The 16,027-nt window shown below is 54.6% G+C and overlaps 1 protein-coding gene across 1 annotated transcript; it reads left to right on the top strand.

Annotated features, from left to right (window-relative positions):
- Nucleotides 1–5,132: 5,132 nt before the first annotated feature.
- Nucleotides 5,133–10,454, top strand: TMEM59L (transmembrane protein 59 like). Its single transcript, XM_080675662.1, has 9 exons — nt 5,133–5,184; nt 5,272–5,674; nt 6,615–6,771; nt 6,855–6,958; nt 8,089–8,241; nt 8,807–8,909; nt 9,228–9,345; nt 9,440–9,557; nt 9,813–10,454. The coding sequence occupies exons 2-9, from the start codon at nt 5,513–5,515 to the stop codon at nt 9,939–9,941; spliced, it is 1,044 nt and encodes a 347-aa protein (XP_080531788.1). The 5' UTR covers nt 5,133–5,184; nt 5,272–5,512; the 3' UTR covers nt 9,942–10,454.
- The last annotated feature ends 5,573 nt before the right edge of the window (nt 10,455–16,027 follow it).

A 16,027-nucleotide genomic window follows, 5' to 3' on the forward strand; every position in this document is an offset into this window, starting at 1 on the left:
CACCACAGCTTTGGTCCCGTCACCCCACTGAGTGGTCCCTGAGCCCCGCCGGCTTCCACCTCCAGTCCCTCTTCCTCTCCAGGGGCCTGAAAGTCGCTCCCTACCCGCCCCCACGCCACCGGCGGCGCGCGGGTTCTATCCATCTGGGCCCAGCGGACCCCCTCTCACTGTATCCTGCCTCTCCTCCGTCCTCACGGCAACCTCCGGCCCAGGCTTTGCTGGAGGGAAAACGCAGAAAAAGCTGGAAGCACGGAGTCCCTGGCACTCATTCTGGCTCTGTAGTCCCCCCTCGAGCGGGATGGGGCTGAGGTTCCTCAGGAGGTTTGGGGGCCTCAGGAGGGAGCTCCTGCGTGGGCAGACAAGGGAAATGGGCCCCTGTGGGACCGGGGACGCGGCCCTGTGCGGGTCCTGCCCGCTGGCAGAAACGATGCCCAGGAGGAGAGCGGCATGGAGGCCCCCCAGACTTATTGACACCCCCCACGGAAAAATCCGCTCAGCGGCCCCGCGGGTGGGGTGCGCCACGCAGTGAGTAATCGCTCCGGCGGCCGCCGCCCGCTGACTCCAGGTAACGCAGGCTGCCGGGAGCGATGCTAGTCTGCCTTACTATTTTTGCGCAGGAATCCTCTGTGTTATTATTTTTGGCTATTGCCTGGGTTTCGGGACCCCCTTCCAGCCCGGACGCCTCATCCCCCTCCTCTCCGTCCCTGGCCGATCAGTACGCCCAGGATAAAAGGGTTCCTGAACCCAAGGCCAGAAATGAGAGTTCCTGCCGGGCGGCGATTTGGGTCGAAGCCCCGCCCCCGGCCGCTTGCCTTGAGAGGAGGTCCCTAACTCTCCTTTCACTGGGTTCCCTGAGGCCTGGACCTTCACGCAATCCCTAACCAGTGAAGCGGGTAAAAGTGTCTGAAAGGGGCTCAGGAACCTCCACCTTGTTTGCTCAAGGATGTCCTCCACCCCTGTTACTTGGGTCTTCAACTTAGAACCCAGACTGTCAGATAATAGAATTGGGGGTTGGAGTCCTGGGGGCTCTACGCAACTGCCCCCCAATCTGGACTTTAGATGGGTTTGAGCTTTTATTGGAACCACCCAGGCCTCTGCCTCAGTTTCCCCCCTGGCACAGTGGGTGACTCCTAGGCAGCCTAAGGGTTTCTGTGGAAAGATGCAGTGCAGCAGAGGGTCTCACAATCTAAGTGCTTAGCATAGCACTGAGCACTGAGGACATGTGATTTTAGAGCAGAGGTGGTCCCCAGGCCTCAGTTTGTCACCTCTGAAAAATGGGGCCGTAATTCCACCTGCCACTGGGTGGTCCAGAGGGTGAAGTGGAGGTGGCAGTTCTTGTATGGAATTGTGTTCAGGATATGTGCCACCCCTCCCCCCCTTCCAAGTTTGACTCCCTCTTTGGAACACTTCAGGCTTCTGGAGGAAAATCTTGATATTTCCCCTCAATCTCTACTCCTCCCCAAGTCATCCCTGGGTCTTAGGAAAAAGCTCCCCCATCCACCCAGGTGCTCAGGCCAGAGACCTGGAGGCGTGCGTGACAACTCTCTCCTTTGTGCATCCCCCACGTCCCATCCATCAACAAATACTGTTGGCTCTGATTCCAAAATACATCCCCATCCTGAGATTCTGACCCCCTTCTTCCTACCACGTTTGGGTCTACGCCCCACCATCTCCCTCTGGGGTGTCGCTGGCTTCCTCTGGGGTGACCTTGACCCCATACCTTCCCCATAATCTTCTGTCCCCATCTGCATTGCAGGCAGAGGGAGGGAACTTTTAAAAAGTGAAGCAGGTCTCCTCTGCCCTGCTACATTCCTTCCCTCCCCTCCCTTCCTCTTCTCCACCTTCCTTTTCCCCTTCCTCTCCCTCACTACGCTCCAGCCACTGCAGCCCCATTTCCCAAAACACATCAGGCAGGGTATTTGTACGTTTGCTGTTCCATCTGCAGGAGTGCAATTCCCCCAAATCTTCCCCCAGTTAGTGCTTTCTCTTCCACCAGGTCACAGGTCAAGTGTTGTCTTCTCAGAAAGACCTCCCACCCTTCCCAAGCACTCTCTATCCCCTTTCCCCTTTTAAATGGTCTTTGTAACACAGCTCTTCAAACATCAGCTTTCTCTGGTGACTTATTTCCTTTAGACTGTGAGCACCTTGAGAGTCATTAGGACCCTCATGTTGGGTCCAGGACAGGAGAAGAGCTCAGTGAACATTTGCAAAATAAAAAGATAGAGAATTCTCAGTCCCTCCAAGCAGCAAGAAAACTCAGTCCAAGTGTATCATGTTGCCTAGAGTCCTAGCCAGGCCTATGCCCCTGAAGTGCTGTGTGACGCAAGCCAGTAGCCACCCCTATCTGGTCCTTACCTATAGAAGGGTATGGATCCTTTGGATTTCTCAATCCTGTCCAACCCTGTCCTGAAGTGTGCCCTCTGCCCTCTGGGTGACCTTGACCCCATACCTTTTACTTTAAGGAAAGAGTTGACCTCTGGGTACACCCTTCCTTAACCTTGGTGTCCCTGTGACTTAACCCCTTCTTCCCCAGTTGCACCACCTCTTTGTACAGGAAAAGGAACCAGCATTGACAGAACTTCTAGCAAATATTGACCCAAGTCCTTGAAGGTGGCTGGGAATGTACTGAGGGGTGCAGATGAAGGGAGGGAGGCTCGGGGAGGGGTTCCTCCTTAGTCTTTCAGTCTCTGCACCTAAGGATTAGGTTGGGGGAGACCCTCCAGCCCCAGCTCCCTGCATTATTCCAGGGCTCTGAGGCGCCACTGGTAGGAGGCCATGGTTACAGCACCTTTAGGGTCCATAGAGATCCAGAGCCAGTAGGAATGAGGAGAGCACAGAGCTGTCTCTCCCTTGAGACACCATCTCCACTCCCATCCCCTGCTTAGGGCTCAGCATGAGATTAGCTGCCTTTTGGTTCAGGCCAGTGTTCCCAGGAAGTGGTGATAGTGAGGTTCTGGACCTGGACTGGGGGTGGGGTGGGGGTGGGGAGCAGCAGAATAAAGTTCAGGACCTGTATGCCTAAGACTGTGTTTTATCATATCCACCCAGGAGGCTGAGTCTGGGGAACTGGGATGCCTGGGTTACAGGCATTGGAGGTGGGAGTCCCAGGGTTGCCTAGGTCCAAGTCAGGGCCAGTGCACTGAGCCTGAGCTCCCTACCCCTCTTGCACTCTGGAGAACTTAGGCTGTCTGGGGTCCAGGAGGCACTGACAGTTGAGGGGAGACATTGTGCCCCTTTCCCCTGCCTCCCCACTGTCAGCAATCGCTGGCGCCAAGAGGCCATGCCTTCTCCCCAGCCTGTACCCAACTTGGGGGTGGGGGTCAGCGGGGTCGTGGTGAGGGCGGCAAGGGACAAAGGGCGCTTGTCCGATGCCCGCTCTGACCGCAGCCGCTGCTTCCCGGACGCCAGGCTCTTCTGATTCACACCCAGGCCGGCCGCAGCGCGCCCCCCCTCCATCCCGCCTGCAGCCCCCACCGGGCCGCCCCAGGGGGTAGGAAGTGGGGGGGGGGGCGAGGGGCGGCGCCGAGTCAACTTTCCCTCTTAAGCCCCGAAGGAATGTCGGCGGATTTCCTGAAATCCGACCCTGGCCGCCCGCCGGCCCTCCCGCCCCTCACCTGGACCTGCTCCCTCGGGAACGACAGGAGGGGCGAGTGGGCTCACCTGGGGGGCCGAGGTCAATTCCTCCTTCCGCTTCGGCCCCCAGCAGCCTCGTGGAGCAGAAAGAGGGGCGACGGCAATCAAACCTTTTCACTCCTCTCGGGAGACCTAAGCCAGCGGTCCAACCCCTCCTGCCTCAGTTTCCCCCTCCGCAGGACTCGGGTGTACTTCTTTTTTTCGCTCTAAGCGACGCCTTGTATCCCCGACGCGCGTCCACCCCTAATCTTGCCGTCTTTTGCTGCTCTTGTCACCTGGGCCGACACCCTTGGCCACCCTGAGCCTCAGTTTCCTCGTCTGCAAATTGGGAAATGCTACTCGTACCTCCTTACATATTTATTACAAGAAAATGCCTGGGAAAGGTTTTGTTTGAGATAAATGCAGGACGGTAATTGTGGAAGGCGTAAGCGCCTGGGGCTCTGGAACTGACATGTGTGGGCTTGAATCCTAACTCTGCCGAAGGGTCCTGGGGCCTAGGTTTCCCACCAGTGAAATGGGACGTTGCCCGAGGCGCGGGACTGGCGCGCGGTAGGTTAGACGCGGGTTTCCCCACACTCGCAAACCGCAGCTGAAGGCCCCCCGCCGCAGGGTCGCCGCGGCCTAGCCGGGAGGGGAGGAGGAGGGGCGCGCCAGGATCCAGATGTTCGGGGTTCACCAAGCACAGCCGCGCCTGATTAAGCCACGTGGGGGCCGGCCGAGGCCGCGGACATGAAAGCGGGGCGGCCGGCCGGGGAGAAAGCGTGCGCCATTCCAAATATCCCTCCCCCTCCCCCACCCCACCCCCCGCCCAACCTCTGTTCCTTCCTCCTGGGCCGGAACCTGAGGCGCCCTTTGACCCATCGACCCCGCGGGGCTGCCGCCCGTCTGCGGGGGCGGAGCGTAGAAGAGGCGCCGGAGGCCTCTAGGCCCTGGCAGGCACCTGTGAGGGACACACTGGGGAGAAGGGGTCATTTTTACAGGAGACCCAGATTTAGAGGGGCACCCCCATTCCCATGCCTGACAGAGAGGAAGCTAGGGTTACCTAACGCTAGATTCACGGGGCTACCATTCCTCACCTTGGGAGTACCATTCCTCACCTTGGCTTTTATGGAAACCAGAAGTGTCCGTTTGTCCCAAGTTTTCCCAAGACAATTAGAAAATTTAACAGCACTCCCCACTTCCCTATCAGCACCTCTATGCCCCATCCCACTCAGTTCGGGCCGAGAGGCTCTCAGTCTGGGGGAGCAGGGGCCAGATTCCTCAGATCTGTGGATCAGGGCTGGGCCAGAAGAAGATGAGGCTGGGGGAGCCCTGGACGGGCTGAGAGGGCTTTCCAAAGGAGGAAAACTGCTCACAAGTTACCGCCCCCCTGACTTGGGTGTCAAAGGAGATAATGCCGGGGACCTTCCCAAAGCCTTGCAACGCTCCCGACGCTTCATTTCCATTCTCTAGGCTTTAGCCCCACCTCCGTCTTATTCTAACAAGCCCCTCCCTATTTCAGGCTCCTCGCAGTTCCTTCTGACTCGATTGCCTGTTTTGGCCAGCTCAAAGGTAGCCTCTTCCGGGAGGCCCTCCCTGATATTCTGGCAAATAGACTCCTCTGTCTCATCACCCTATTTGTTTCCTTTTGGTCCCTAGCTCAGGCTGAGATCCTCTCTCCAGTGGATACGCTATAGACCAGATGACAGGGGCCGCGATCCACCTGCCCGCATCCCTGAGGTGCAGCAGCGCCGTGGCCCCGCCCGTTCTCCGCATCCTCCGCCCCCCCACTTCCCAGGCTGCTTCACTCGGGTGACGTCAGCGACTGGGACCCCGCAGCCGCCGCAACCTCCGCGCCTGCGGGAGCCGACATCCTGCACCCCTAGAGCCTGGCGCAACCATGGCTCCGGTGGCGCAGCTACCACTCCTGCTGCTGTTGCTGCAGCCTCCGCCTGCTACGCCCGCGCCGCTCGCCCGCGACCCCTTCGCCCCGCAGCTCGGGGACGCGCAGAGCTGCCAGCTGCGGTGCCGCGAACGCTACCCTAGTCTGCAGCCCTCGCAGGTGACGCGCATGCGGCGACAGCCTGAGGACCCGCGATCTTCTGACGCAGGAGCGGTTGGGGATGCGGGTCTCTCGGTTGGGAGCACGAGATGGGCTCCTAGGAGGGTTAGGCGGTCAGAAATGGGAGTTGTCTCTCCCACGGGGTTAGGTCCCTCTGGTGGGGGAAGGGCTGGGTCTCCTGAATGGCAGCAAGCGCAGGTACCCGGGTCCCTCGAAGGGATGAGGATGTTCCTGCTTTGGGGGATGGACTGGGTGGGGGGTCCCCTGCGATGGGAGAGGGTATTGAGATCCGATCCCTCAGATGAATGCGGGGTTGCTGGTGGGGGTGGGGTAGTCCCTTCAAGCGGGGGAGGGGTAGAGCGAGGACTGAGGATCCTAATGCCACCTGGCGGCTCTGGTTACACTCTGCTGCGCAAGGACCCTGGGGTGCCCAACTTGCACCTTCCTCAGGCCAGACAGGGCTCCTCCTACTCGCCCACCCAAGCAGCTTTCATATACTCCTCCCTAAACCCACTCAGAGCAACCAGCCCCCACTTGTTCCTCCTCCCCCGCCCCCCGCCGCAAAGCTGGGTCCCAATTTTCCCAGGTCTGAAGGGTGACAGAGCCTTTTCTGAGCACCCCTTCCCCTTTCTCAGGACTGAGAATCCTCAATCTCCCCTCTCCTCCCTGGAGCCTTTAAGGGCCCATCTCCCTCCATCTTCCCTAGTTTTCTAACCTTTCCCGAAACCAGTGTCCTCCATTGTCCATCTTCCTCCTGAAGCCCAGTTTCCTTTTTATGCTCCTCAGAGCTAAGAGCCCCCACTAATATTTTTAGCCTCATCCTAATCTCCCTAGATTTGAGGAAGGAAAACCAAATCTTACACCTCCTCCTCTGAGTGCTTCCAGTGCCCACCTCCTCCTGTGTCTCCCTCTGGACTGAGCCCTGTGTTCCCCTTCCCAGGAGAAGCTGGAGCAGGAGGACCCCTCCAAGTCCCAGAATGAATATGACAGGGCCGTCTCCATCAGTGCTTGTGAGCGAGGCTGCCGCCTCTTCTCCATCTGCCGGTTTGTGGCCAGGAGCTCCAAACCCAATGCCACCCAAGCTGAGTGTGAAGCAGGTGAGAGGGCTGGCTGGGTGGGCCAGGGTGGGGAGAGATGGCCTGGGAAGATTGCTCCCAGTCACCCCCTCCTTCTCCTGCAGCCTGTGTGGAGGCCTACGTGAAGGAGATGGAGCAGCAGGCCTGTATCGAGGGCTGCTGGAGCCAGAACCCTGAGCTGGAGCCTGAGCCAGAGACCATGCAGAAGGTGGGCACCCTCCCACCTGCCACCCTGTACTTGTACCCCCTTCTTTCTACCCAAATCCACACTCATGTCCAGAGTCTCCCAGGCTCTCTGATCCATTCTGGCCTACTGGGTATCCTCGATCAAGCATATCATGTCTCAAGTCTCAGTTGTCATCTGTGTCCCCCCTCCACCTCATTCAAGAAGTAAATAATAGAAAATAGCCACCATTTATCAAGCATTTATCTTGGTCCAGATCTGACCTCAGCCTGTCCCAAATTCCTCGTGCTGCCTGGAAGTACCAGGGACAATGTCATGCCCAAGGAGTCCAAGGTCACACCAAGCTGTACAGAGGTGGCATCTAAAGCCAGTGCCACCAGGGCTAATAATTATTCCCTCAACTAGGTCATCTTCCGTGCCACCAGAGCTCACTTTATCGAGCACCCATTGCATGCCAGGTGCTGATCTAAGCACTTTTCTCGTGGTGAGCAGGTGCCCACTGTCATCTGGGGGAGGGAGCGCCTCAGAACTGAGGTTCAGGGAGAAGCAACGTTCCAAGCACACCCACACACACACTGCCCTCCCTTCCTCACCACCCTGGGGAGAAATAGTAACTGCTTGCTTATTAATAACTGCTCCCTCATAGTCATGAATGAATCTAGGCACTGCAGCATCAGAGGAAACCGAGGCACAGGAAATAATTCATTATAGCCAGAGACCCATGGGCTGGGATTCCACAAAAGCCCTTCTTCCCCCATTTTCCTCTACCCACTCATAAAAGACAGAGCACTATCATTCCTTCCTATTCTGAGTTCTCTCTTGATGCCACCAAAAGAATAATGATGGTGGCAAAATTTTTAATAATAGCAGCTATTATATAGTAGGCACTTGTGCTGTGCCATTGTCTAGTTAAAATTTTGTAGCGACCACATGAGGGAAGAGAATTATTCCCATTCTAGGGCTCAGAGAGAGCAATCTATTTTCCCCAGGGCACCCAAGCCAATGAAAGGCAGCAGAGATCTGTGTCCCCTATGAAGCCCTGTTGCCTCAAACCATTTAGTGAATTCCAATCACAGTGGACTCACCCATCTCCCTTCCCATTGGTCAGTGCCCTACCTTAGTCACATTCTGTGCCCTGCTCTTCTCCTCGGCAGAGAAAGGTCCTGGAAGCTCCGAGCAGGGCTCTTTCGCTCCTGGACTTGTTTTCCACCCTCTGCAATGACCTTGTCAACTCAGCCCAGGGCTTCGTCTCCTCCACCTGGACATACTACCTGCAGACTGACAATGGGAAGGTGGTGGTGTTCCAGGTGAGGAGTCTGGAAGGGGCCACACCAGATCAGGGTAAGAAGGTGGGATACAATCATTCTTGGCTCATGAGATACAAAGTCTACAGCTGATGCTTCAGGCACAGCTGGATCCAGGAGTTCAGTGTCTCACTTTACCACTTGCTTCTACTTGTGGTGGCTTTATTCCCAGGCAAGCAGTTTACTCCTGATAGCAGGATGGATACTTAAGGCTCTAAATTACAACTTCTCTGGAGTTTTAACTAAGCAGGGTTTTACATGGATTGACCCTGGCTGGGTCATGTGACCATCTCTCAGCCAAACCCTGTGATTCAATTGGCTTGGCCTGGATCATGTTCTTCAGGAGCTGGAGGCTGGGTTCAACAAATTGAGGGGCTCATAATAGCAGGGTACAACATCTCTGACATCATAGCCCCACAGAAGACTGTCCTTCCTACACCCAGTGGGACTAGGTGCCCATCTGGGCAATGGACAATGTAGGGCACATGTGAGACACAGGGAGGTGCGTCCCAGAACTGAGGGGTGCCTTTGGAAAGACCTTCTCTGTGCTGTCTTATTCTTGGTCCAGACTCAGCCCATGGTAGAAGGCCTAGGGCATGAAGGGGCCCGTCTGCAGCGAGTGGAGGTGACCTGGAGAGGATCTCATCCGGAAGCCTTGGAGGTACACGTAGGTAAGGTCTGAGCCTAGACCAGCGTTCCTTCCATGGGTAGCTCCACTGCCATAAGGAGTCCTCCTCGCAAATGAACCCTCTAGGATTGGGATTTCTGTCTCAACTCCTGGGTTTCCATGGTCTGCTTATCAGGGTTCCATAATGCATCTCCCAGGGTTTCCTGGTCTGTTTCCTAGGGTTTCATGGTCCATCTCCCAGGGTTCTGATCTGTTCTAGGACTCCATGACCTCCAGGTCCTGACCTCCTTTCTCCTCTCAGTGGCTGCTGTGGCCTCTAAGGGAAGGCCTGGCAGCCACTCAGGAACAACCTGTCTCTCAGACCCCTTAGGCCCCTTGGACAAGGTAAGGAAGGCCAAGATCCGAGTCAGGACCAGCAGCAAGGCCAAGATCGAGTCTGATGAGCTGCAGGACAATGACTTCCTCAGCTGCATGTCCCGGTGGGTGACAGGACCCTGCGGGTGGTATTGGAGCAGGAGGGGAGGGTTCCCAGACCCCACTAGGGTCACTGAGTATACCTGCTGCGTTATGCAGGCGCTCGGGGCTTCCTCGCTGGATCCTGGCCTGTTGCCTCTTCCTCTCTGTGCTGGTGATGCTGTGGCTCAGTTGTTCCACTCTGGTGACTGCTCCTGGCCAGCACCTCAAGTTCCAGGTAGGTGGGGCCAGTGGGTGGGCCTGGAGGAGGGGTAGGGGAGAGTTGCTCCATAGTTCAGGATGGGGCTACCCCCTCTGCATGGAGGCAGGACCCTTGACTTGCTGTGTGATGTTGGGCAAGTTTCTTCACTCCCTTGTTAAATGGAGGGAAGAATGCCCCCTGTCCTTAGTCAGAATGACCTGAGACCAGGGGTGGGAAGGAGCCTTGCAGGGTGAGGCTCATTAGCCTTCCCTTCCTCCTCTTCCCTTACAGCCCCTGACCCTGGAACAACACAAGGGCTACATGGTAGAGCCAGACTGGCCTCTGTATCCTCCCCCGTCGCACGCCTATGGGGACAGTCCCCCACCCTACAAGCTGAAGCTGGACCCGACCAAGCTGTAGGCCACCCTTGAACCACGTACAGCCAGGGGCAGGGGAAGTTCCATCCTCACTGCCCTGTGTCCAGGGGTCCAGGCCAGGGTGGGACCATCCTTGGGCTCTGGCACCCCCAAATCCTCTCTCCCTGGTCCCATCCCTCACCCCACTGGATCCTGGGATTGCCATGCTGCCACTTGGGGGGGTGGGATCTGGCGTTTGTTCCTCTCTGGGCCTCCTTTCCCTGGTGCCTGCTACTTTTTGTTTTCTATTGTGTAGCTTCATGAGTATTGAGCCCAAGTTCTGTGTCGCCTTCCTCCTCTCTGCCCTGGAGAGGGTGCATTTCTGAAGCCTCAGAGGAACCAATCGTCTTGTGCTAGGGCTCCCCCCACTTTTCCCCACCTCACTTCTGGAGATCCAGCCCCATGGGAGGAGACCCTCTCTGGAGGAGCTGTGGACAGCTCCATGCTGGGAGGGTGGGTGACTAAGGTTGGAGTTGCAGCATGGGGGTCAGGAGGAATAAACCATGTACATAAAAGATGTCTTGAACCAAGCTTGCTTCTGTTTGTCTTGGACGAGTGGCCTGAGCATGGCCGTGACCTCTGCCCATAAGGCCCTTTCTGAGATGGGGGAAGCCCTGGGAACTCCCTGTGGCTCGTTAGCCCCTAGAGGTTGATTCACTTGGGCTTTCTGCCTTCTGCTAGAGTCAGCCATGGTGGTGGTGGTGGTGGCAGGGGGAGGGGGGGGCGGGCCGGGGGGGGGGCAGGAATGATAGGACCAACAGGAGCTGGGAAGAAGGAGGAGTGAGAAGTTGGTGTTTCTTTCCACATGTCCCTCCCTTCACCCACCTCCATCAAGTGAGCCTTCAGCCTAGGCGTGGTAACAGCTCCCCACTGCTGCTTGTCCTGCACATTGCACCACCTGTGTCAGTACCCAACCTTGCCCACGCCTTTGCAAAGAACCCCTTCATTACAGCGCTCCTGGATCTCTGCTGCTGCTAGGACCCTGCCTGATACCCTGAGCATCAGGATTCAACATAAAGGCAATTAGGCCCCCAGGTGTCATTCTGGGCCCGATTTGTGGTTTCAGGGCCACCCCTGGGAACGTTGCCAGGAAATGAGACCTGGACAGAGATAAGAAGTGGAAGCAGGCCAGCCCTGCCCAGTAGAACTTTCTGTGATGACAGAAACGTTCCGCCTGCACCACCCCCAGCCACATGGTGTGACAGAGCCCTTGCAGTATAGCTAGGTGACTGGAGAACTGTATTTTTCATTTCCTTCAGTTTGAGCTGATATATATTTAAGGTTTTTCCTCTATTTTTTTGTGGTGGTAAAATATATAACTCACATAGAATTTTAACCAGTATTGAAGCATACAAATCAGTGGGATTAGACTCATCCACAGTGTTGTGCAAACATCCCTACTGTCAATTGAAATGGCTACCAGAACTGCTTAGCCCAGCTGGGAGGGCCCCTAGTGGTCCTTTCCCCTACATCTCCACCCTGTCCTCTTCATCCCAATGGCTCCAGACACCTGGTGGCCCCTGATTCTGACCTATCCTCACTCCACCTTATCCCATTAGCAGGATCTGTCCCCTTGGCTTCCAGCCCGCATGCTTCTCTATCTCCGAGGAAACCACCCCAAGTCCAAGCTACCACCTCTTCTCTGAGCTCCCTGCTTCCCCTCCAGCTGGGGAGCTGTCAGTATTATACAAATCCAAACCCAGACATCACCTCTTTTCTGGGTTTACTGCTGCCATGAGCCCAAACATGTACCAACATGACCCTCCCCCCACCACCACACACACAATCTGGCTCCATTAACATTAACCATTTCTGGCCCTGGCCTGGTAGCTCAGTTAGTTAGAGTGTTGTCCCGGTACACCAAGGTTGCAGGTTCGATCTCCCATCAGGGCACAGACAAAAAGCAACCAATGAATCCATAAATAAGTGGAACAACAAATGGATGTCTTCCTCCCCCCACCTCCTCCCCCCTCTTCTTTTTTCTTCTCCTCCTTCCCCTTCTCCTCCTCCTCCTCTTCCTTCCCCTCCTACCATATCCCTCCTCCCCCTCCTCCTCCCTCTCCTCCTCCTTCTTCCTCTTCTTTCTTCTCCTTCTTCTCCTCCTTCTCCTTCTCCTTCTCTCTCAAATCAATAAATAAATTAAAAAACACACACATTTACCACTTCTACAAAGACTCTGCCTGCCTCTCACTCACTATGCTCCAGCCTACTATGTTCCTTCCAACCCCAAGGCCTTTGCACATGCATTTCCTTCTTCCAGGAATACCCTTGCAGTCTGGTTCTGCTCAGATTCTTTTTTTTAAAAATATATATTTTTATTGATTTTTTTTTTTTGCAGAGAGGAAGGGAGAGGGATAGAGAGTTAGAAACATCGATGTGAGAGAAACATTGATCAGCTGCCTCCTGCACACCTCCCACCGGGGATGTGCCCGCAACCAAGGTACATGCCCCTGACCGGGATCGAACCTGGGTCCTTTCAGTCCACAGGCCGATGCTCTATCCACTGAGCCAAACCGGCTAGGCCTGCACAGATTCTTAACTAAATATGCTCCTCAGCAGAAGACATCCCAGACGTCCCAGACTGGGCTAGCATTCCCTGTTGTACCCATGTTTAGTTCCCTGTCAATCTCCCTGTGCTTAACATAGTAATTGTTAAACAATTAGTAATTATTTCAACATTGGTACAACATCATTTTATAAGCTCCATGAAGACATCTTCCATGGGTCTCCTAGACGATGGCGCATGGAGCAGGGGATCAGTATGTGTGCTTGGGTTTCTCCTTGTTTCCATCTCAGACCCCAGAAGCAGCCTCACCCCGTCAAGTCCATCCCCTATGTGGAGTCAGACCATGTCCCTCCCTTACTGACTCCCATGACTTCCTCTTGCTCTCAGACATCACCTAATTCTCTCTTAAGGGCTTTTAATACTTGCCAACCTGGCAGGCACCTCTCCTGTTGTGTCCCTCCCACCTTTTAGTCTACCAACAAAATGGGCTCTGTTCTCATTGTTTCTTGCAGTAACATCAATGGTCCAGCCTCTGGGCCTTTGTTACAGCAGCTGCTCATCCCTTGAGAATGCTATCATGGACTTGGTAGGAATCTACCTGATACCTGTCACCCTCTTCTTCCCTTCTAATAGAACTCTGGTTTGCTTTGACCAAACCTATGTGGCTCAGGGGAAGTTGAGCAGCATGACCCAAGCCTCCTTTGGTATTGGTGGGAATTCTTGGGAGAGTGACATGACCTGTTAACTGGGGTTGCTGAGCTGGGAGGATATGTCTGGAGCTACCAAGGGTCATATGTTACCAAATGACAGAGCCTTCCAGACAGATGGAGAGAGACTGTCTTCATGACATTGCTGGAAATCCTGGTTCAAGCTGTGCCTGAAGCCCACACTGCCTCTTGATATTTGGTTTATGTCAGTTTGCATTGAGCTTCTTGGAACTCAAAAGTTGTGACTGATCTCTGAATCTTTTTTCTCCCTTCTCTCTCTCGAGATTGTGTTTTGTTTGCTGCTGTGTGTCTAGTGTATTAATTCTTTTTTAAAAAAAGTTTTAAAACCTCATCTGAGGATATGTTTATTGATTTTCAGAGAGAGGAAAGGAGAAAGAGAGAGAGAGACATCAATCAGTTACCTTCCATATGCACCCCGATGGAGGATTCCCATGACCCTTTGGTGTGCCAGCTGATGCTCTAACCACTGAACAACACAGGCCAGGGCTCTAGTGTATTAAATCTCAAAGCTCTGGTGACCAGCCCAAGGCTGGGCCAATAGTGAATGCCTCGTAGATGTGGAATTAATAACGCTAGGCGGTGAGGGTACAAACCGTGAGTGCTGTGGATGTGTGGAAACGGGAGACGAGTCCCTTTGAGAAAGGTGATAAGTGATGGCTGCCTGGAAGAGGTGGCAGCTAATTCGGGCTTGGAGGATGGATAGCATATGGGGAGAAGGGAGATATGTCCCAGGTGCATGAGTGTGTGTTGGAGGTGTGTGTGTGTTCCAAGAAAAGTAATACCTGCTCACATCACCTGCCCTTCTGAGGACTTCACTGGGAGAGGGGGCCCGAGTGCCATGCAAAGGGCTTTGGGCCCCTTTTGGGGTTACAGGAGAGAGAGGGCCTTTGCTTCCATCTGGGGCTCCTTTCAGGGGTGGGGCCAGCAGAGGTGACCGTGTGAGGAGCCCTGACTCACCACAGCTCTTTAAGCCTCAGGGTTCTTTTCTGTTCTCCCAGTTCTTCCAGGCATCTTGGCCCTTCCTCCACCTTCCTGCTGCACCCAATGTAGACCTGATGGATGGTGGGTGGTGGGTGGTGGTTGGCATCATGGCAGTAGTGCTCATAACACAGGGTTGTCATGGTAACCGGCTGTCCTGTTTTCCTGGAGACAGGCCTGAGTTCTGGGCCCTGGGAGGTAATCTGCTGAGGAAGGGAGGGAGGCAATGAGGTATCCCTGTAATACTCCCCCAACGCTTGCAGAGAAGGATGGGGACTCATATCTTTACCTTCTGTGTATGTGTGGGAGGTGCAGGCTAGGCCCCCCTGGGGGCTACACAAGTTCCTGCTCAGGGCCAGGCATCAACCCAATAGGGAAGCTGAGGCCTCCAGGGGTCCTGTGTCATGTGACTCTGCCCATCACCCACTTCACACCCAGTCCTACCAGACTCTACACGGCTCCTGGCACTCTCCCTCCTCAAGGTCCCCAAACAGGCTATTCCCTCTTCCTGGAAGGCCCTGCTTTCTTCCTGGCCATATCTTCAGCCCGAGTGTCCCTCCCTGCCCTCCTGGCTCAGCCTGGCCCCTCTAAGTAACTATGCCCCAACTCAAGCCTCTATCATGTTGACAATTATATTATTGCTTCTTTGCTTGTGTGATGATTGGTTTAATAAATGTTCCCTCTGCCAGATGTGACGCGCGAGCAGTCTCAGTCACAGCTGTGTCCCACACTCCAGGAGGCTGCTCTCAATACATCTTTGTCAACACTCTCCCTCCTTGCTCCAAGCTTTGCCCATGTCACTCCAGCCAATGTGGTTTCTTGTCTCTATCTCTTAGGCTCTTTCTGGCATCAGGTTTGGGGCCTACACATTACTTCCACCTGAAACATTTTGGTCCCTTCTACAAAAAAAATGTTTTGGAATGGTGTGGAACATCCTAGAATATTCTGTCCCCTGCTTTTATTAAAGCTGGACATCACCTCCTTAAAGAAGCTGTCCCTCACCTATGGCTAAAGTAGTCCCTCTCCACTTGGTGGCTCTCAGCCCATTGACTTCATGGCTGTTATCACCATCAGGAAAGGCCTTGGTCATTGATCAGTTTATGTGTCTCAGATTGTCTTTCCCATTAGAATACAGTAAAAATGGGTGTATATTGCTGTTTGTGAATCAGCCCTGGTGAGTGTGCTCGGTGGTTAGAGTGTTGGCCCACGCACCACAGAGTCATGAGTTTGATTCCAAGTCAAGGGCACATACCTGGGTTGCAAGTTCGATCCTGGCCCTGGTCAGGGCACATACCGGAGGCAATCAATTGATGTGTCTTTCTCACATCGATGTTTCGCGCTCTCCCCCACCCCTTTCTCCCTCACTCTCTCCCTTCCACTCTCTCTAAAAATCAATGGAAAAAATATCCTTGGGTGAGGATTAACAAAACAAAATGAGTAAAAAAGAATATACATTCCAGAATATTCTGGAACATAAGGGCAGGGATCTTGCCTGACATGCTTACAGCGCAGCACCTGGCTGCTGGAGGGAGGCAGCACGGGACCATGAGATGGTGGTGAGCTGCAGGGAAGGATGGCTCTGACATTCTCCTGATGGGCCTTGGGCAAATTACTTACTCTGAGGCTCTAACTCTGAGTGTCTAGGTCTTTCTTTGTAATAGAAGTGTAATTCACAAACAGCAATATACACCCATTTTTACGGTATAGAGCCATGAATGTTTACACTCCTGTGACCCAAGTACAGAGCACCCCAACCCCCTGTGGGTCCCTCTTGACCCTTTCCAGTTGGTCAGCCCCCAGAGGCAGCCCCAGGTCGTATCTCTATCACCTTGGCTCCTTCTGGCCTCTTTTATTTTTGCTTTTGTAAAAAATAAACTG

The sequence above is a fragment of the Plecotus auritus genome (genome assembly GCF_963455305.1).
Source record: "Plecotus auritus genome assembly, chromosome: 6".
Taxonomy (NCBI): Eukaryota; Metazoa; Chordata; class Mammalia; order Chiroptera; family Vespertilionidae; genus Plecotus; species Plecotus auritus.